Consider the following 22260-nt stretch of genomic DNA (forward strand, 5'->3'; position numbering starts at 1 on the left):
GGTAGTCTAGTCAACGTTAGCAGTAGTTAGTAGTCCAGTCAACGTTAGCAGTAGCTGGTAGTCTAGTCAACGTTAGCAGTAGCTGGTAGTCTAGTCAACGTTAGCAGTAGCTGGTAGTCTAGTCAACGTTAGCAGTTGCTGGTAGTCTAGTTAGCAGTAGCTGGTAGTCTAGTCAACGTTAGCTGGTAGTCTAGTCAACGTTAGCGGTAGCTGGTAGTCTAGTCAACGTTAGCAGTAGCTGGTAGTCTAGTCAACGTTAGCAGTAGCTGGTAGTCTAGTCAACGTTAGCAGTAGCTAGTAGTCTAGTCAACGTTAGCAGTAGCTAGTAGTCTAGTCAACGTTAGCAGTAGCTGGTAGTCTAGTCAACGTTAGCGGTAGCTGGTAGTCTAGTTAGCAGTAGCTAGTAGTCTAGTCAACGTTAGCGGCAGCTGGTAGTCTAGTCAACGTTAGCGGCAGCTGGTAGTCTAGTCAACGTTAGCAGTAGCTGGTAGTCTAGTCAACGTTAGCGGTAGCTGGTAGTCTAGTTAGCAGTAGCTAGTAGTCTAGTTAGCAGTAGCTAGTAGTCTAGTCAACGTTAGCGGTAGCTGGTAGTCTAGTTAACGTTAGCGGTAGCTGGTAGTCTAGTTAACGTTAGCTGGTAGTCTAGTTAACGTTAGCTGTAGCTGGTAGTCTAGTCAACGTTAGCAGTAGCTCGTAGTCTAGTTAACGTTAGCGGTAGCTGGTAGTCTAGTCAACGTTAGCAGTAGCTGGTAGTCTAGTCAACGTTGGCAGTAGTTAGTAGTCTAGTCAACGTTAGCAGTAGCTGGTAGTCTAGTCAACGTTAGCAGTAGTTAGTAGTCTAGTCAACGTTAGTAGCAGTAGTTAGTAGTCTAGTAACGTTAGCGGTAGCTGGTAGTCTAGTTAACATTAGCTGGTAGTCTAGTCAACGTTAGCAGTAGCTGGTAGTCTAGTCAACGTTAGCGGTAGCTAGTAGTCTAGTCAACGTTAACAGTAGTTAGTAGTCTAGTCAACGTTAGCAGTAGTTAGTAGTCTAGTCAACGTTAGCGGTAGCTAGTAGTCTAGTCAACGTTAGCGTTAGCTGGTAGTCTAGTCAACGTTAGCAGTAGCTGGTAGTCTAGTCAACGTTAGCAGTAGCTGGTAGTCTAGTCAACGTTAGCAGTAGCTGGTAGTCTAGTCAACGTTAGCGGTAGCTGGTAGTCTAGTCAACGTTAGCGGTAGCTGGTAGTCTAGTCAACGTTAGCAGTAGCTGGTAGTCTAGTCAACGTTAGCAGTATCTAGTAGTCTAGTCAACGTTAGCAGTAGCTAGTAGTCTAGTCAACGTTAGCAGTAGCTAGTAGTCTAGTCAACGTTAGCGGTAGCTGGTAGTCTAGTCAACGTTAGCGGTAGCTGGTAGTCTAGTCAACGTTAGCGGTAGCTGGTAGTCTAGTCAACGTTAGCGGTATCTGGTAGTCTAGTTAACGTTAGCTGGTAGTCTAGTCAACGTTAGCGGTAGCTGGTAGTCTAGTCAACGTTAGCGGCAGCTGGTAGTCTAGTCAACGTTAGCGGCAGCGGGTAGTCTAGTTAACGTTAGCGGTAGCTGGTAGTCTAGTTAACGTTAGCTGGTAGTCTAGTTAACGTTAGCAGTAGCTGGTAGTCTAGTCAACGTTAGCGGTAGCTGGTAGTCTAGTCAACGTTAGCAGTAGCTGGTAGTCTAGTCAATGTTAGCGGTAGCTAGTAGTCTAGTCAACGTTAGCAGTAGCTGGTAGTCTAGTCAACGTTAGCGGTAGCTGGTAGTCTAGTTAGCGGTAGCTGGTAGTCTAGTTAATGTTAGCAGTAGCTGGTAGTCTAGTTAACGTTAGCTGGTAGTCTAGTTAACGTTAGCAGTAGCTGGTAGTCTAGTCAACGTTAGCAGTAGCTGGTAGTCTAGTCAACGTTAGCAGTAGCTGGTAGTCTAGTCAACGTTAGCAGTAGCTGGTAGTCTAGTCAACGTTAGCAGTAGCTGGTAGTCTAGTCAACGTTAGCGGTAGTAGTAGTCAAGGTCAACGTTAGCGGTAGCTGGTAGTCTAGTCAACGTTAGCGGTAGCTGGTAGTCTAGTTAACGTTAGCTGTTAGTCTAGTCAACGTTAGCAGTAGCTAGTAGTCTAGTCAACGTTAGCAGTAGCTAGTAGTCTAGTCAACGTTAGCAGTAGTTAGTAGTCTAGTCAACGTTAGCAGTAGTTAGTAGTCTAGTCAACGTTAGCGGTAGCTAGTAGTCTAGTCAACGTTAGCTGGTAGTCTAGTTAGCAGTAGTTAGTAGTGTAGTCAACGTTAGCAGTAGCTAGTAGTCTAGTCAACGTTAGCAGTAGCTGGTAGTCTAGTCAACGTTAGCAGTAGTTAGTAGTCTAGTCAACGTTAGCAGTAGTTAGTAGTCTAGTCAACGTTAGCGGTAGCTGGTAGTCTAGTCAACGTTAGCAGTAGCTGGTAGTCTAGTCAACGTTAGCAGTAGCTAGTAGTCTAGTCAACGTTAGCAGTAGCTGGTAGTCTAGTCAACGTTAGCAGTAGCTGGTAGTCTAGTCAACGTTAGCAGTAGCTGGTAGTCTAGTCAACGTTAGCAGTAGCTGGTAGTCTAGTCAACGTTAGCAGTAGCTGGTAGTCTAGTCAACGTTAGCAGTTGCTGGTAGTCTAGTCAAGTTAGCAGTAGCTGGTAGTCTAGTCAACGTTAGCTGGTAGTCTAGTCAACGTTAGCAGTAGCTGGTAGTCTAGTCAACGTTAGCAGTAGCTGGTAGTCTAGTCAGCGTTAGCAGTAGCTAGTAGTCTAGTCAACGTTAGCGGCAGCTGGTAGTCTAGTCAACGTTAGCGGTAGCTGGTAGTCTAGTCAGCAGTAGCTAGTAGTCTAGTCAACGTTAGCGGTAGCTGGTAGTCTAGTAACGTTAGCGGTAGCTGGTAGTCTAGTTAACGTTAGCTGGTAGTCTAGTTAACGTTAGCTGTAGCTGGTAGTCTAGTCAACGTTAGCAGTAGCTGGTAGTCTAGTCAACGTTAGCGGTAGCTGGTAGTCTAGTCAACGTTAGCAGTAGCTGGTAGTCTAGTCAACGTTGGCAGTAGTTAGTAGTCTAGTCAACGTTAGCAGTAGCTGGTAGTCTAGTCAACGTTAGCAGTAGTTAGTAGTCTAGTCAACGTTAGCAGTAGTTAGTAGTCTAGTAACGTTAGCGGTAGCTGGTAGTCTAGTTAACATTAGCTGGTAGTCTAGTCAACGTTAGCAGTAGCTGGTAGTCTAGTCAACGTTAGCGGTAGCTAGTAGTCTAGTCAACGTTAGCTGGTAGTCTAGTCAACGTTAGCAGTAGCTGGTAGTCTAGTCAACGTTAGCGGTAGCTAGTAGTCTAGTCAACGTTAGCTGGTAGTCTAGTCAACGTTAGCAGTAGCTGGTAGTCTAGTCAACGTTAGCAGTAGCTGGTAGTCTAGTCAACGTTAGCGGTAGCTGGTAGTCTAGTCAACGTTAGCGGTAGCTGGTAGTCTAGTCAACGTTAGCAGTATCTAGTAGTCTAGTCAACGTTAGCGGTAGCTAGTAGTCTAGTCAACGTTAGCAGTAGCTAGTAGTCTAGTCAACGTTAGCGGTAGCTGGTAGTCTAGTCAACGTTAGCGGTAGCTGGTAGTCTAGTCAACGTTAGCGGTAGCTGGTAGTCTAGTCAACGTTAGCGGTAGCTGGTAGTCTAGTCAACGTTAGCGGTAGCTGGTAGTCTAGTTAACGTTAGCTGGTAGTCTAGTCAACGTTAGCGGTAGCTGGTAGTCTAGTCAACGTTAGCAGTAGCTGGTAGTCTAGTCAACGTTAGCGGCAGCTGGTAGTCTAGTCAACGTTAGCTGGTAGTCTAGTCAACGTTAGCTGGTAGTCTAGTTAACGTTAGCTGGTAGTCTAGTTAACGTTAGCTGGTAGTCTAGTCAACGTTAGCAGTAGCTAGTAGTCTAGTCAACGTTAGCAGTAGCTAGTAGTCTAGTCAACGTTAGCAGTAGCTGGTAGTCTAGTCAACGTTAGCGGTAGCTGGTAGTCTAGTCAACGTTAGCGGTAGCTGGTAGTCTAGTTAGCGGTACGTCTAGTCAACAGTAGCTGGTAGTCTAGTTAACGTTAGCTGGTAGTCTAGTCAACGTTAGCAGTAGCTGGTAGTCTAGTCAACGTTAGCAGTAGCTGGTAGTCTAGTCAACGTTAGCAGTAGCTGGTAGTCTAGTCAACGTTAGCAGTAGCTGGTAGTCTAGTCAACGTTAGCAGTAGTTAGTAGTCTAGTCAACGTTAGCGGTAGTTAGTAGTCTAGTCAACGTTAGCGGTAGCTAGTAGTCTAGTCAACGTTAGCAGTAGTTAGTAGTCTAGTCAACGTTAGCAGTAGTTAGTAGTCTAGTCAACGTTAGCGGTAGCTAGTAGTCTAGTCAACGTTAGTAGTCTAGTCAACGTTAGCAGTAGTTAGTAGTCTAGTCAACGTTAGCGTGGTAGTCAGTAGCTGGTAGTCTAGTCAACGTTAGCAGTAGCTGGTAGTCTAGTCAACGTTAGCAGTAGCTGGTAGTCTAGTCAACGTTAGCAGTAGTTAGTAGTCTAGTCAACGTTAGCAGTAGTTAGTAGTCTAGTCAACGTAGCGGTAGCTGGTAGTCTAGTCAACGTTAGCTGGTAGTCTAGTCAACGTTAGCAGTAGCTGGTAGTCTAGTCAACGTTAGCGGTAGCTGGTAGTCTAGTCAACGTTAGCAGTAGCTGGTAGTCAGTCAACGTTAGCAGTAGCTGGTAGTCTAGTCAACGTTAGCAGTAGCTGGTAGTCTAGTCAACGTTAGCAGTAGCTGGTAGTCTAGTTAGCAGTAGCTGGTAGTCTAGTTAGTAGTCAGTAGCTGGTAGTCTAGTCAACGTTAGCTGGAAGTCTAGTCAACGTTAGCAGTAGTTAGTAGTCTAGTCAACGTTAGCGGTAGTTAGTAGTCTAGTCAACGTTAGCAGTAGCTAGTAGTCTAGTCAACGTTAGCAGTAGTTAGTAGTCTAGTCAACGTTAGCAGTAGTTAGTAGTCTAGTCAACGTTAGCAGTAGTTAGTAGTCTAGTCAACGTTAGCAGTAGCTGGTAGTCTAGTCAACGTTAGCAGTAGCTGGTAGTCTAGTCAACGTTAGCAGTAGCTGGTAGTCTAGTCAACGTTAGCAGTAGCTGGTAGTCTAGTCAACGTTAGCAGTAGCTGGTAGTCTAGTCAACGTTAGCAGTAGTTAGTAGTCTAGTCAACGTTAGCAGTAGTTAGTAGTCTAGTCAACGTTAGCAGTAGTTAGTAGTCTAGTCAACGTTAGCAGTAGTTAGTAGTCTAGTCAAGGATGCATCAGTTCAATATTGAAACACAACATTTTGTTACAGAGCAACGGAACGAAAGGAAACGTTGAATTTGTAGGTTTAAAATATCCCTCTCGTGTCCAGGGTTGACCGATTTTAAGAAATTCCATTGGTTAGTGGATCTAAAGGCTCTTCGATAGACTGAAGAATTTGGAATGATATAAATCACTGCCTCCTGGTTAGGTTAGCATAATGCTAACTTGTGCCATGTTATCTGATGGGACCTGCTACAATTTAGCATTCTGTCACATGCAAGTCAATCAACTATTTGAATGTTGAGCAGGAGAACCTGTTTAAATGTTTGCTTATTGCTAGTGGTGCTCGACTGTTCGCAAGTATGGCCCCTGTGAATTTGTTCGTCTTCATGGATGACCATGACATTATCTAGAGCTCTGTTCAGCCTATAAACATGACATTATCTAGAGCTCTGTTCAGCCTATAAACATGACATTATCTAGAGCTCTGTTCAGCCTATAAACATGACATTATCTAGAGCTCTGTTCAGCCTATAAACATGACATTATCTAGAGCTCTGTTCAGCCTATAAACATGACATTATCTAGAGCTCTGTTCAGCCTATAAACATGACATTATCTAGAGCTCTGTTCAGCCTATAACCATGACATTATCTAGAGCTCTGTTCAGCCTATAAACATGACATTATCTAGAGCTCTGTTCAGCCTAAAAACATGACATTATATATCATTATAGAGCTCTGCTCAGCCTAAAAACATGACATTATATATCATTATAGAGCTTTGCTCAGCCTATAAACATGACATTATATATTATTATAGAGCTCTGCTCAGCCTATAAACATGACATTATCTATTATTATAGAGCTCTGTTCAGCCTATAAACATGACATTATCTATTATTATAGAGCTCTGTTCAGCCTATAAACATGACATTATCTATTATTATAGAGCTCTGTTCAGCCTATAAACATGACATTATCTATTATTATAGAGCTCTGTTCAGCCTATAAACATGACATTATCTATTATTATAGAGCTCTGTTCAGCCTATAAACATGACATTATCTATTATTATAGAGCTCTGTTCAGCCTATAAACATGACATTATCTATTATTATAGAGCTCTGCTCAGCCTGTAAACAAGACATTATCTATTATACAGAGCTCTGTTCAGCCTATAATCAAGACATTCCATGAGAGCAGGATTAGATTTGCATCTATACATCATTAAATCTCACCAAGTTTATTTTGTATTATGAAATGTTGTGAAGACTGATCTCTGGCTATTGTGGGATATGGTCTGGATTCAACCATTTAGACCGTTTTATCATGTGGAGGTTTCCTTCAGTTCTCTGTTTAATTAAATTATATGTTTGTCTCTGGTAGGGGAGAGACCAGACCCTCACTCTGACAGCAGGAAGAGTCCTTCAGGGGAACCAGACCCTCACTCTGACAGCAGGAAGAGTCCTTCAGGGGAACCAGACCCTCACTCTGACAGCAGGAAGAGTCCTTCAGGGGAACCAGACCCTCACTCTGACAGCAGGAAGAGTCCTTCAGGGGAACCAGACCCTCACTCTGACAGCAGGAAGAGTCCTTCAGGGGAACCAGACCCTCACTCTGACAGCAGGAAGAGTCCTTCAGGGGAACCAGACCGAGAGATGCCCAAACCAACAGGACGACACCACTGTTCCCACTGTGGAAAGAATTTTACTCATTTACAGAGTCTGAAAATGCACAAGAGAATACATACAGGAGAAAAGCCTTACCACTGTTCCCACTGTGGAAAGAGTTTTAGGTGGTCAGGGAGCCTGAAGGAGCATGAGAGAATACACACTGGAGAAAAGCCTTACCACTGTTCCCACTGTGGAAAGAGTTTTAGGTGGTCAGGGAGCCTGAAGGAGCATGAGAGAATACACACAGGAGAAAAGCCTTACCAATGCTCCCAGTGTCAAAGGAGTTTTACCCGATCATGGAACCTGAAAAAGCATGAGAGGACACACACAGGAGAAGCGTCTTTCCAACATACTAACACACAGGAGGAGAAGACATACCACTGCTCTCAGTGTGGAAAGACATTTTCCCGGGCAGAGGACCTGAAATCACATGAGAGAATAGAGAGACTGTGTTCTGACTTAAGTTTTTGATTAAAAAAATGTGTTTCTATGACAATGAAATGAAATGGCATGCATGAAAGTTTTTTTTTTTTAATAGACCTACTTGAGAAATTAAATAAAATTTGTTTTAATATTAAAATGTGTATTTTGTTTTGATCATGAACTTTGATATATTGCATCCTTAGATGTTCGGTATATGATTTGGATATTTTAAAAGGAAAATAATTAAGTAGATGAATAGAATGTGCATTTATTCATGCCAACCTTGAAACCTCTTTAATTTAATCAATGTGTTTCATTCCAATTGGCTCATTCATCCCCCTCCTCTCCCCTGTAACTATTCCCCAGGTCGTTGCTGCAAATGAGAATGTGTTCTCAGTCAACTTACCTGGTAAAAATAACGGATAAATAAATTTAGTTCATTTGTGTTTCTAGTCTAGTAGCTAAACGGAAATGTGATGTTCTGATAACGTTGATAAATTCTCAACATATATAAAAAAAAAACATTCACTACCTCATGAATTCTTCCCATCAGTATTTTTCCACCATGTCAGAGTGCTGATTTAAAAAGGATGTAGTTCATGTCACATATTTTTGTCTGAATAGAATTCAAATTTGGAACGTCACTAGTGGACTGTATACAGCTACATCAATGTATTCTTACATTATATAGAAGCAGTATTGACTGAATAATATATTGCCTTAAATGTGGTTTTGCAGTTGATTATTTATTTATTAACCTTTATTTAACTAGGCAAGTCAGTTAATTAAGGACAAATTCTTATTTACAATGACTGCCTACACCAACCAAACCCGGACGACGCTGGGCCAATTGTGCGCCGCCCTATGGGACTCTCAATCACGGCCGGTTGTAATACAGCCTGGATTTGAACCAGGGTGTCTGTAGTGACACCTTTAGCACTGAGATGCAGTGTCTTAGACCGCTGTGATACCGCCTGGAATTGAACCAGGGACTGTAGTGACGCCTCTAGCACTGAGATGCCTTAGACCGCTGTGATACAGCCTGGAATTGAACCAGGGTCTGTAGTGACTCCTCTAGCACTGAGATGCCTTAGACTGTTGTGATACAGCCTGGAATTGAACCAGGGACTGTAGTGACGCCTCTAGCACTGAGATGCCTTAGACCGCTGTGATCCAGCCTGGAATCGAACCAGGGATTGTAGTGACGCCTCTAGCACTGAGATGCCTTAGACCGCTGTGATACAGCCTGGAATCGAACCAGGGACTGTAGTGCCTTAGATCGCTGCACCACTCGCCACTTAGTATGTTTTCAATTCTCGTTAAAAGTCTGAACCAACATATGTTAATTTTTTGTATGTCTCAATATATTAGGATTATTTAAATAAATAAATGAAGAAGAAAAAGGTTTTGTCTGAAAGTAAAATAAACATTTTTCCTAAACTGCGTTGCCCAGTCAGCAGATGGCGATGTGCATCTTTCAGATGATGCTGCTGGTGTGACGTATAATCTAGTGGACGGGAAGCTTCGTCAACAACAACAGCTCGTCAGCCACTTCGGTAGCTTGCCAGACAACATAGCCGAAACATTATAGCTCCTTGAGATGCTTTCGGTGTATATTAGACACTGTGTTTAAAAAATATTTATTTCATATTTATGTACTAATCAGCTTAACAGCTAAAATAGCCTACCACTAGGATTGTAGCTCATCTTAACTAGCTAACATTAGTACGTACATATCCCAACCAGAAGCCATGGATTACAGGCAAGTCTAGGTCCAAAAGGCTCCTTAACGGCTTCTACACCCAAGCAATAAGACTGCTGAACAATTAATAAAAAGGCTACCCAGACTATTTGCATTTTTTTTACACTGCTGCTATTTGGTGTTTATTATCTAATCTAGCAAATATGACAGACAAAATGAGGAAAAAAAATCCAGAAAATCACATTTGTTGGCAATGACAGAGGTCAAACGTTTTCTGTAAGTCTTCACAACACACTGTTGCTGGTATTTTGGCCCATTCCTCCATGCAGATCTCCTCTAGAGCAGTGATGTTTTGGAGCTGTTGCTGGGCAACACGGACTTTCAACCTCTGTCATTGCCAACAAAGGGTATATAACAAAGTATTGAGATAAACTTTTGTTATTGACCAAATACTTATTTTCCACCATAATTTGCAAATAAATTCATTAAAAATCCTACAATGTGATTTTCTGGATTTTTTTCCTCATTTTGTGTGTCATAGTTGAAGTGTACCTATGATGAAAATGACAGGCCTCTCTCATCTTTTTAAATGGGAAACTTGCACAATTGGTGGCTGACTAAATACTTTCTTGCCCCTCTGTACCATCAGTCCCAGGAGACGTATTATTTCTAAGGTGTTCAATGGCATAATATAATATATCTTTTTCTAACCTGAAAAAAACAAGATGAATTTTGTTCATCCTCCTCTAGCCACTTCTTCCCAGATCTGACAAAGGCTTCCTCTGCTTTCAGTTTATACATATCATCCAACTTGTGCTGTAGCTCAAACAGAACAGATTTGTCCTCCTCTGAGAGACTTTCAACAGACTTTTGAACAAGACAGGTGATCTTTGTAATTATACTTTCTTCTTCAACTCTCCTCGTCTTGGCAAGAATATTCCCATATATTCTTAAATATTTTCCAACCTCATATTTAAAAGGCTGCTAGGACATGAACACAGTAGCACAGAATAGATCCATATGACGTTGAGAAATAGTGCATTGTGGGAAGTTTAGAAGATACCCTGGAAATAAGTTAATAAATAGGTAATAACACAAAAACATAACTGTTTTTCTTAATTGGTAACCAAATCGTGACCACAACTAAGTTACTAAGTCTTTAACCACACAGTGTTGTTATATTGGTGAGTAAAAACTCATGCTTCCTAAGCTTTAACATTTTGTCTGAAAATAAAATATACTTTTTCTCTCATCTGCGTTACCCCCTCCAGTCAGCAGATGGCGGTCTGGGAATTTAAGGCGATGCTGTTGGTGTGACGTATAATGTAGTGGACGGAACGCTTCTTTCAACAGCAGCAACAGTTAGTCAGACACCTCGGTAGCTTGATAGACAAAATAGACGAACCAATAAAGCTCTTTAGACGCTTTCGTGTATATTAGCCACTGTGTTTTAAAACCACCACTGTCGTCTAGTTAGTTATCCGATTTAATTTCATATTTACGGTGTTGTTATTATTCAGCTAGCGGGCTGGTTAAGTTAGCATTAGCATAGCTAGCTAACATCTCCGACCATGAGTTCACTAAGCTGCTCTCCTCCTGATAAAGAAGAGGAGGTCTGCTGGACGGAGAAAGAAGCTCTGGTGAAAGAGGAGGAGGAAGAGGAGGATGTTACAATACCAAAACAAGTAGAGAGTGAGGCTGTTACAGTGAAAGAAGAAGAGAAAGACATTTCAGTGAAAGAAGAGGAAGACTCGTTCAGAGTGAAAGAGGAGGAGGATGTTACAGTAAAAGAAGAGGAGGAAGAGAAAGAGGAGGATGCCGTTTTTGGAGTGAAAGAGGAGGAGGGGGAGATGACTGTCACATCGAAAAAGGAGGGGGAAGAAGAAGAGGAGGAAACTGGATATCTGGGCCCGGTTTCCCAAACGCATCTTAAGGCATCCAATGGTTCTAATGATGAACTTAGCAGTAAGATGGTTTTGAGAAACCGTTCCCTGATTAACACTAGTAAGTACTGTCTTAAAATCAGAGGCACAAACTCTGCAGTTGTTGAACTGATGTTTGGTGTTAAAGGGGAAATCTGTAGTTTCTACATCCATATTTGGACTTTTAAATTATTTATTTATAGCCATTGATTCTTGAAGAATATAACACATGCCTCATGAGCTTAGTTCAACTGGTGTACCCCATCAGAACCCAAATAATCTTTTTTACTCTAATGTTTAGAAACAATGTAAATCAACACTGTATAGCCTCAACATGGTTAAAACTATAATGTTGATATCATGGATGGTCAGTCCTTGTATCCATAGGTCTGTCTATGAATTTGAGAGTAGTTACATTTCTCCAGCCTCATCATCATCTTATTACCAAAACAGTGGTGGAATGACAGCTTTGTTATTGTTTAAACTGCATATTGGTTGATTGATTGTGTAGCTTTTTTAATGGGACAAACTAGGATATAAACAGCAACAAAATGCCAGCCACTGGACCCAGGTTTGAGTTCAGCTCAGGGCCTCCCCCTGAATTCACTACACAATGAATACAAGGACTGGCCATCCATGATGTCATAATGATAGTTTAACCAGGTTTCTAGGATATATAGTATATTCTGGAATTAATTCATATGTAACGGATGTGAAACTGCTAGCTAGTTAGCGGTGGTGCACGCTAAATAGCGTTTCAATCGGTGACGTCACTTGCTCTGAGACCTTGAAGTAGTGGTTCCCCTTGCTCTGCAAGGGACGCGGCTTTTGTGGAGCGATGGGTAACGATGCTTCGTGGGTGACTGTTGTTGATGTGTGCAGAGGGGACGGGCTAAAGTTATACTGTTACATATAGTATATTCTAGAATTCATCCATGATGTCATAATGATAGTTTAACCAGGTTTCTAGGATATATAGTATATTCTAGAATTCATCCGTGAGGTCATAATGATCGTTTAACCAGGTTTCTAGGATATATAGTATATTCTAGAATTCATTCATGAGGTCATAATGATAGTTTAACCAGGTTTCTAGGATATATAGTATATTCTAGAATTCATTCATGATGTCATAATGAGAGTTTTAACCTACTTTTGAAGCTATACAGTGTTTGTTTACAAACAGTGGCGTCATACAGGCACTGTTATATTATAGGTTTCTGATGGGGTGAGACAGTTGAAACATGAGTCGTTTATAAGCTCTATTCTTCAGGAATCAATGGTGATATATTATATGGGTCTCTCTATAGCTACCAGTGTAGGTTTCCCTGTGGAGGTCAAATTGTTAGAGCTGTTGATAAGTCATTGTGTAATATTCAGCCAATTGTTTTAGGGTTTGAATGTAGTCTACTGGTCGATTGTTCTGTCGATGGGCTGTTTTGTTCACCGTGATTTATTTTTGTAGAAGAGTTGCAAATACTCTATATATTCAACATTTTGTGGACACACCTTCAAATGAGTGGGTTCAGCTATTTCAGCCACATGCGTTGCTGACTGGTGAATAACATCGAGAACACAGCCGTGCAATTTCCGTTGACAAACATTGGTCGTAGAATGGCCTTACTGAAGAGCTCTTACTTTAAATGTAGCACCATCATGGGATGCAACCTTTCCAACAAGTCAGTTTGTCAAATTTCTGCCCTGTTTAGAGCTGCCTCGGGTCAACTGTAAGTGCTGTTATTGTGAAGTGGAAAACTCTAGGAGCAACAACGGCTCAGCCGCTAAGTGGTAGGCCACACAAGCTCACAGAGCGGGACCGCCGAATGCTCAAGGGCATTCCAAACTGCCTGTGGAAGCAATGTCAGCACAAGAACTGTTTGTCGGGAGCTTCATGAAATGGGTTTCCATGGCCCAGCAGTCTCACACAAGCCTAAGATCACCATGCGCAATACCAAACATCGGCTTGGTGTAAAGCTCGCCGCCATTGCACTCTGGAGCAATGGAAACGCGAGTTCTCTGGAGTGATGACTCCCATCTGGCAGATGCCCGGACAACACTACCTGTCAATGCACAGTGCCAACTGTAAAGTTTGGTGGAAGAGGAATAATGATCTGGGGCTGTTTTCTCATGGTTCGGGCCCCTTAGTTCCAGCGAAGGGAAATGTTAACACTACATCATACAATGACATTCTAGAATATTCTGTGCTTCCAACAGTTTGGGGAAGACTCTTTCCTGTAGTGCTACAGCATACAGTGACGTTGTAGATGATTCTGTACTTCCAACTTTGTGGCAACAGTTTGGCTCTTTCCTGTTGCAGCACGACAATGCCCCTGTGCCTAAAGCGAAGTCCAAACAGAAGTGGTTTGTCGAGATCGGTGTGGAAGAACTTGACTTGCCTGCACAGAGCCCTGACCTCAACCCTATCGAACACCCTAGGGATACATTGGTTTTAGCTTAATTGTTTAAGAAAATTAAGGAGAGAGCAAACCGCAACTTAATTAGGACTATAATAAGCCTAACTGTTGAATATGCCCGGCAGTATAAATCAGTACCAGTCAAAAGTTTGGACACACCTACTCATTCAAGGCTTTTTCTTTATTTGGACTATTTTCTACATTGTAAAATAACAGTGACGTCATCAAAACTATAAAATAACACATATGGAATCATGTAGTAACCAAAAAAGTGTTAAACAAACCAAAATGTATTTTATATTTCAGATTCTTCAAATAGCCACCCTTTGCCTTGATGACAGCTTTGCACACTCTTGGCATTCTCTCAACCAGCTTCATGAGGTAGTCACCTGGAATGCATTTCAATTAACTTCTCTGGGATATGTGGGACGCTCGCGTTCCACCTCGACAACAGCCAGTGAAATTGCAGGGCGCCAAATTCCTCAAACATACAAGTATTATACACCATTTTAAAGATAAACTTCTTGTTAATCCAACCACAGTGTCCGATTTAAAAAAAGGCTTTACGGCAAAAGCATACATTGTGATTATCTGAGGACAGCGCCTAGTCACAAAAAAACATACAGCCATTTTCCAGACAAAGAGAGGAGTCACAAAAAGCAGAAATAGAGATAAAGTTAATCACTAACCTTTGATTATCTTTATCAGATGGCACTCATAGGACTTCATGTTACACAATACATGTATGTTTTGTTCGATAAAGTTAATATTTATGTCCAAAAATCTCAATTTACATTGGCGCGTTATGTTCTGTAATGTTTTGCCTCCAAATCGTCCTGTGATTTTGCAGAGAGCCACATCAATTTACAAAAATTCTCATCATAAACGCTGATGAAAGATACAAGTGTTATACATAGAATTAAAGATAAACTTCTCCTTAATGCCACCGCTGTGTCAGATTTTTAAAAAGCTTTACGGCATGCGATTATCTGACTACAGCCACCAAAACAAGCCATACAGATACCCGCCATGTTGTGGAGTCAACAAAATGTAGAAATAGCATTATAAATATTGACTTACCTTTGATGATCTTCATCGGAATGCACTCCCAGGAATCACAGTTCCACAATAAATGTTTGTTTTGTTCAATAAAGTCCATACTTATCTCCAAATACCTTCTTTTTGTTCTCGCGTTTAGTTCACTATTCCAAATGCACTAGGCACGGGCAAGTCCAGACGAAAAGTCAAAAAAGTTCCATTACCGTTCGTAGAAACATGTCAAACGATGTATATAATCAATCTTTAGGATGATTTTATCATAAATCTTCAATAATATTCCAACTGGACAATTCCTTTGTCTTTTAGAAATAAAAAGGAACTGAGCTTGCGAGACTTAGCTCAAGGCTTTCTGCCAGACACCTGGTTGAAACAGCTCTTATTTGCTCCCCCTTCACAGTAGAGGCCTGAAACAATGTTCTAAAGACTGTTGACATCTAGTGGAAGCTGTAGGAAGTGCAATATGACCCCATTTACACTGAAAATCGGATAGGCAATCACTTGAAAAACTACAAACCTCAGATTTCCCACTTCCTGGTTGGATTCTTTTCAGGTTTTCTCCTGCCATATGAGTTATGTTATACTCACAGACATCATTCAAACAGTTTTAGAAATTCCGAGTGTTTTCTTTCCAAATCTACCATACCCTACCTTCTGGGCCTGAGTAGCAGGCAGTTTACTCTGGGTACACTTTTCATCCAGACGTGATAAATACTGCCCCCTATCCCAAATAAGTTTTAACAGGTGTTCCTTGTTAATTTCATTTGTGGAATTTCTTTCCTCCTTAATGTGTTTGAGCCAATCACTTGTGTTGTGAAAAGGTAGGGGTGGTATAGCCCTATTTTGTAAAAGACCAAGTCCATATTATGGCAGGAACAGCTCAAATAAGCAAAGAGAAATGACAGTCCGTCATTACTTTAAGACATGAAGGTCAGTCAATCTGGAAAATTTGCAAAAACCATCAAGAGCTATGATGAAACTGGCTCTCATGAGGACCGCCACAGGAAAGGAAGACCCAGAGTTACCTCTGTTGCTGCAGAGGATAAGTTCATTAAAGTTACCAGCCTCGGAAATGGGCAAATAACTGCACCTCAGATTGCAGCCCAAATAAATGTTTCAGAGTTCAAGTAACATACACATCTCAACATCAACTGTTCAGAAGACACTGCATGAAATCAGGCCTTCATGGTTGAATTGCTGCAAAGAAACCTAAACCTACTAAAGGACACCAATAACCAGAAGAAGAGTCTTACTTGGGCCAAGAAACACAAGCAATGGACATTAGACCAGTGGAAATCTGTCCTTTGGTCTGATGAGTCCAAATTTCAGATTTTTGGTTCCAACCGCGGTGTCTTTGTGAGATGCAGATTAGGTGAATGGATGATCTCCGCATCTGTGGTTCCCACTGTGAAGCATGGAGGAGGAGGTGTGATGGAATGCGGGTGCTTTGCTGTTGACACTGCTGGTGATTTATTTAGAATTCAAGGCACACTTAACAGCATGGCTACCACAGCAATGCACCATCCCATCTGGCTTGCGCTTAGTGGGACTATCATTTGTTTTTCAAAAGGACAATGACCCAAAAAACACCTCCAGGCTGTGTAAGGGCTATTTGACCAGGAAGGAGAGTGATGGAGTGCTGCGTTAGATGACCTGGCCTCCATAATCACCCGACCTCAACGCAATTGAGATGGTTTGGGATGAGTTGGACCGCTGAGTGAAGGAAAAGCAGCCAACAAGTGCTCAGCATATGTGGGAACAGTCGCTAAGATAATAAAAAATACCTATTTTTGATGCAGCATTTGTCAGCTTGAATGCTAACGCTCATTGACAGGCTGGTAGCAAAGCTAACCAAAGAGCATTTTACTCAAACATGATATTAAGCAGGACATTCAAACGAGCCTGTGAAATGCGCTCATAGGCAACCTGTAAAATGGAGGCTATTTTTTTGCTGTCGGCCTATGGGAACTCCCCAGAGTTTTCTCCCCATGGTGGTGAATTAGTGAATAGACACCAGAGCTTAATGTGAGTTTCCCTGAGTAGCACTCCTGATCTTGCTCTGATAACGTGTGGTAATATTCGGAATCATTGTGCAAAAACTAGAAGATAGAGAACAGATATTGCAACGAGAACAGATATACTGCAACTAGAGAACAGATATACTGCAACTAGAGAACAGATATACTGCAACTAGAGAACAGATATACTACAACGAGATAACAGATATACTGCAACTAGAGAACAGATATACTGCAACTAGAGAACAGATATACTGCAACTAGAGAACAGATATACTGCAACTAGAGAACAGATATACTGCAACTAGAGAACAGATATACTGCAACTAGAGAACAGATATACTGCAACTAGATAACAGATATACTACAACTATACAACAGATATACTGCAACTGGATAACAGATATACTACAACTAGATAACAGATATACTGCAACTAGAGAACAGATATACTGCAACTACAACTAGACAACAGTTATACTGCATATTGGGGACCAAGAGTCGTCTGCTTAGGTTTTCAACAACTGTAATATCTTATTTCTACAATCATCCACTTTACTACTGTGAAATAATATGACTAAATATGACTGTTGTTGCTCACTTGACTGTTAAGAAAATAGTCAGTTTGTGAAAGCTTTTAAACATTCATTACAGACGTAAAATCATGGATCACCTTTTAGCTCAAATAAACAGTGGATTTCTGCTGTTGTGGGCCTTTAACCATCTGTCTGACTTTGTTGTTCACACAGGAGAGAGACCTGACTATCGGGGATCATCTGGAGAGCCTCAACAACATCATGAAGCTGACGAGGCAGAGGAGAGTCCTCCCAGATCAGAACACCTCAAGAAACACCAGCGGAAACCCACAAGGAAGAAATCTCACCACTGCTCTGACTGTGGGAAGAGATTCACCTCTTCAACAGACCTTAAAAGACATCAGAGAATCCATACAGGAGAGAAGCCTTATAGCTGTGATTGGTGTGGGAAGAGTTTTACTACATCTAGCCAGCTGACTATACACCAGAGAATACACACAGGAGAGAAACCTTACCACTGCTCTGACTGTGGAACAAGTTTTGTTTCTTCCCAATATTTGAAATCACACAAGAGAACACACACAATAGCGAAACCTTACCACTGCTCTGACTGTGGAAAGTGTTTTGTTTCTTCACAATATTTAAAATCACACCAGAAAACACACACAGGAGAGAAGCCTTATAGCTGTGATCAATGTGGGAAGAGATTTAGTCACTCAAGCAACTTGATGGTACATTTGAGAATGCACACTGGAGAGAAACCTTATAGCTGTGATCAATGCGGGAAGAGTTTTACTTCATCTAGCCAGCTGACTATACACAAGAGAACACACACAGGAGATAAACCTTACCACTGCTCTGACTGTGGAAAGAGTTTTGTTTCGTCCCAATATTTAAAATCACACCAGAAAACACACAAAGGAGAGAAGCTTTATAGCTGTGATCAATGTGGGAGGAGTTTTACTCACTCAAGCAACATGATATCACACCAGAGAACACACACCAGAGAACACACACAGGAGCGAAATCTTGTGGCTGTAATCAATGTGGGAAGAGGTTTACTCAGCCAAACATCCTGATAGCCCACCAGAGAACTCACACAGGAGAGAAACCTCATAGCTGTGATCAATGTGGCAAGAATTACGCTGGTAAAAGATCTCTGATAAAACATCAGAAAGTAAATACATAAAGGGATTGTTTCATGATATCAATGAAATAATGTCTCAATGTAGATTGTTTTAACATTGTAGTAGGAGTGTTCTAATGATGCCACAATGTAGAATGTTTTAACATTGTAGTAGGAGTGTTTTAATGATGTCATAATGTAGAATGCTTTAACATTGTAGTAGGAGTATTCTAATGATGTCATAATGTAGAACCCTAAACGTTTGCCCCCTGTTCTATTGATTTCAGCATGATATGGATATTAGCCTCATTGAGAAAAGTACAGGCTCTGAATTGAAAGAGTACTATTTATGTGATTAACATGAACACAAATAAAGTGTAGCGTTTCACTTCCTGCGTTGGCGACCTACTTGAATCAAACTGACACACTTTAAATGTAGCGAGCTGTTTTCTACAAATGTACCTCTAAATAGTGATGTACACATTATTCCCACATTCCGTGTGGTTTGAGCTGTTACTTTTAACGGGACGTGCAAACTCATCTCCCCCCTCTTGCGTAATGGATTTCAACATGATATTGATGAGTTATGACAAATAGGTGTTGCGTTCCTTTGTTTAGCGACCCCTACATTTAAATGCATCACTCCAACATGTAGCTGACTGTCTTCTGCAGGTTGTCCTCTAACCAGTGAGGTAAAAGATATCTCCCATTTCCATGTGTTTTTTTTAGTTGTGTTAGTTTCAACAGCACGTACAACCTGATTTCCCCCCTAATCGATATCAGTGGTTTATTGCCACTTGTCAAAACAACATTGTTTCTAGTGCAGTTTATAAGGAGCTTGTTTATTTATTGTTTATTTTTCAAAAGTAATAGTAATATGATTATTGTGGCAGATGTTTGTGGACATTTTATGTTTAGGTTTTCAATTTATCTCAAACCATTTCTGCATATTGGTTATTGATTTGGACAAGTTAAAACTGTTTTGATATTGGGGCTAACCCACCTAGGAAAATGTTGTTGAAAAGACGTTGAAAATAAGACTATGCCCGACGTCCAATCTACGTTCGGTTTTGGTTGAAAGTCGAAAAAACTTTTTCAGGTTTCAATGACAACAAAACAACAAAATTTCAACGTACTTGCAGCCTATACATATGGATGCGGTATAATTTTTATTTTTTAATTTTTAAAACTTGGACCAACTTATGAACTTATTTTTTTTTAAACAATCATCCAATATTATATTTAATAATATTTATTTACACACAGTATTTCTTTACAAAACTTGGACCAACTTATGAACAATTTTTTTAAACAATCCTACATCACTCCAGCATTAACACATAGTATTTCTTTACATTCAAGTGCTAATTGTCTCTATTCCACTACTGAAGAAGCATGACTCAAATCACCTCGTATTTCAAACATTCAGCCTGACAACAGATACATGTTTAATTATTCCATGCCTCACCATTCAGTTCATTATCTCCAATACATAAGGGTACATTTGTCTCCTTCCCGTATCCAAATCAGATGGTTGGCGTTCCGAAGGTCCAACTTCGAGAATACAGTCGCCCCCTGGAGAGGCTCGAAAGCCGAGGAGTGGTAGCGGTTAAGGCCCTGGTAGTCGATATATGGGAGACTTGTGTCCTTCGCCACAAAGAAGAACCCTGCGCCCAGAGAGTCCTCAATGTACCCGTTGTCTTGGTTTCCGGACCAGACAGGGAATGAAGCCGCCCCCGAGGCGAGAGAGGAGAGTTGTATGGCATTGAAGCTCGTCTGGAGGTTTGTTAACACAGTGTCCGAAGAGGGGCCAGAAGTATACAGAATGGTGTCGTCTGCGTAGATGTGGATCTCCCGGCACAGAGCAGAACGGGTTCCAACACAGGATTGAACCCGTAGCCCAGTTGATCAGGGGCCTCTGGAGTTATGACAATCCCAAAACCACAGGTGCATGAGGAGATTCAATGAGCAGGAACTGCATGAACTCACTGTGGTTATCTGACACTCGCTGGTTGATAGGAATCATACTGTGAGTGACCCTGCCAATAGAGCGTCTGTCCAATGCCTTGACGTACATGGGAACGGAGAGGGGTTGTGTGGAGATACGCAGCTCCGACACCATTAAGCTCTCGTCGGCCCCAAAATCCAGAAGTGCCTGGAGAGATTTAGACTGGTCACCCAACAACAGGGTGGCATTTCTTTATTTTTAATTGAACCTTTATTTAACCAGGTAGGCTAGTTGAGAACACCTTTATTTAACCAGGTAGGCTAGTTGAGAACACCTTCATTTAACCAGGTAGGCTAGTTGAGAACACCTTTATTTAACCAGGTAGGCTAGTTGAGAACACCTTTATTTAACCAGGTAGGCTAGTTGAGAACGAATTCTCATTTGCAACTGCGACCTGGCCAAGATAAAGCATAGCAGTTCGACACATACAACAACACAGAGTTACCAATGGAATAAACAAACATACAGTCAATAATACGGTAGAAAAAAATAAAACAAAAAGTCTATATACAGTGGGTGCAAATGAGGTAAGATAAGGGAGGTAAGGCAATAAATAGGCCATGGTGGCGAAGTAATTACAATATAGCAATTAAACACTGGAATGGTAGATGTGCAGAAGATGAATGTGCAAGTAGAGATACTGGGGTGCAAAGGAGTAAGATAAATAAATACAGTATGGGGATGAGGTAGTTGGATGGGCTGTTTACAGATGGGCTATGTACAGGTGCAGTGATCTGTGAGCTGCTCTGATAGCTGGTGCATAAAGTTTCTGAGGGAGATCTGAGTCTCCAGCTTCAGTGATTTTTGCAGTTTGTTCCAGTCATTGGCAGCAGAGAACTGGAAGGAAAGGCTTTGGAGGTGACCAGTGAGATATACCTGCTGGAGCGTGTGCTACAAGTGGGTGCTGCTATGGTGACCAGGGAGCTGAGATAAGGCGGGGCTTTACCTAGCAGAGACTTGTAGATAACCTGTAGCCAGTGGGTTTGGTTATGAGTATGAAGCGAGGGCCAACCAACGAGAGCGTACAGGTCGCAGTGGTGGGTAGTTTATGGGGCTTTGGTGACAAAACGGATGGCACTGTGATAGACTGCATCCAATTTGTTGAGTAGGGTGTTGGAGGCTATTTTATAGATGACATCGCCGAAATCAAGGATCGGTAGGATGGTCAGTTTTACGAGGGTATGTTTGGCAGCATGAGTGAAGCATGCTTTGTTGCAATATAGGAAACCGATTCTAGATTTAATTTTGTATTGAATATGCTTAATGTGAGTCTGGAAGGAGAGTTTACAGTCTAACCAGACACCTAGGTATTTGTAGTTTTCCATATATTCTAAGTCAGAGCCGTCAAGAGTAGTGATGCTGGACGGGCGGGCAGTGATCGATTGAATAGCATGCATTTAGTTTTACTTGCATTGAAGAGCAGTTGGAGACCACGGAAGGAGAGTTGTATGGCATTGAAGCTCGTCTGGAGGATAACACAGTGTCCAAAGAGGGGCCAGAAGTATACAGAATGGTGTCGTCTGCATAGAGGTGGATCAGAAAATCACCAACAGCAAGAGTAACATCATTGATGTATACAGAGAAGAGAGTCGGCCCAAGAATTGAACCCTGTGGCACCCTCATAGAGACTGCCAGAGGTCCTGACAACAGGCCCTCCAATTTGACACACTGAACTCTGTCAGAGAAGTAGTTAATGAACCAGGCGAGGCAATAATTTGAGAAAACAAGGCTGTCCAGTCTGTCAATAAGAATGTGGTGATTGACAGAGTCGAAAGCCTTGGCCAGGTGAATGAATACGGCTGCACAGTAATGTCTCTTATCGATGGCAGTTATGATGTCGTTTAGGACCTTGAGCGTGGCTGAGGTGCACCCTTGACCAGCTGAAACCAGATTGCATAGCGGAGAAGGTACGGTGGGATTCGAAATGGTCGGTAATCTGTTTGTTAACTTGGCTTTTGAAGACCTTAGAAAGACAGGGTAGGATAGATATAGGTCTTTAGCAGTTTGGGTCTAGAGTGTCACCCCCTTTGAGGAGGGGGATGACCGCAGCTACTTTCCAATCTTTGGGAATCTCAGACGAAAGAGAGGTTGAACAGGCTAGTAATAGGGA

At 41.6% G+C, this 22260-nt stretch overlaps 2 protein-coding genes across 3 annotated transcripts in view; both read left to right on the forward strand.

Annotated features, from left to right (window-relative positions):
• The window catches only part of LOC112220600 (zinc finger protein OZF-like), a 52200-nt gene extending 44670 nt beyond the window's left edge, over positions 1–7530 (forward strand). The window contains exon 3 of one of the 2 annotated variants that reach the window (XR_006082290.1): positions 6659–7523. Coding sequence is in view for 1 of the 2 variants with exons in the window: in XM_042315666.1 (XP_042171600.1) it covers positions 6659–7416 (758 nt within the window). In the remaining variant the exon portion in view is untranslated. Of the gene's footprint in view, positions 1–6658 lie in introns of both variants that reach the window. The other variant, XM_042315666.1, reaches the window with a different exon arrangement.
• A 2849-nt stretch (positions 7531–10379) lies between these two features.
• LOC121845005 (zinc finger protein 664-like) lies at positions 10380–18321 on the forward strand. Its single transcript, XM_042315667.1, has 2 exons — positions 10380–11074; positions 17230–18321. Exons 1-2 carry the CDS (start codon positions 10642–10644, stop codon positions 18093–18095), a joined length of 1299 nt encoding a protein of 432 aa, XP_042171601.1. The 5' UTR covers positions 10380–10641; the 3' UTR covers positions 18096–18321.
• The last annotated feature ends 3939 nt before the right edge of the window (positions 18322–22260 follow it).

Source organism: Oncorhynchus tshawytscha, unplaced genomic scaffold (genome assembly GCF_018296145.1).
Source record: "Oncorhynchus tshawytscha isolate Ot180627B unplaced genomic scaffold, Otsh_v2.0 Un_contig_4119_pilon_pilon, whole genome shotgun sequence".
In the NCBI taxonomy this organism is placed as follows: domain Eukaryota; kingdom Metazoa; phylum Chordata; class Actinopteri; order Salmoniformes; family Salmonidae; genus Oncorhynchus; species Oncorhynchus tshawytscha.

Coding starts and splice junctions, on each gene's coding strand:
- LOC121845005 (XM_042315667.1), top strand. CDS start 10,642: ATGAGTTCACTAAGCTGCTCTCCTCCTGATAAAGAAGAGGAGGTCTGC. Junction 11,075..17,229: donor CCGTTCCCTGATTAACACTA/GTAAGTACTGTC, acceptor TTGTTCACACAG/GAGAGAGACCTGACTATCGG.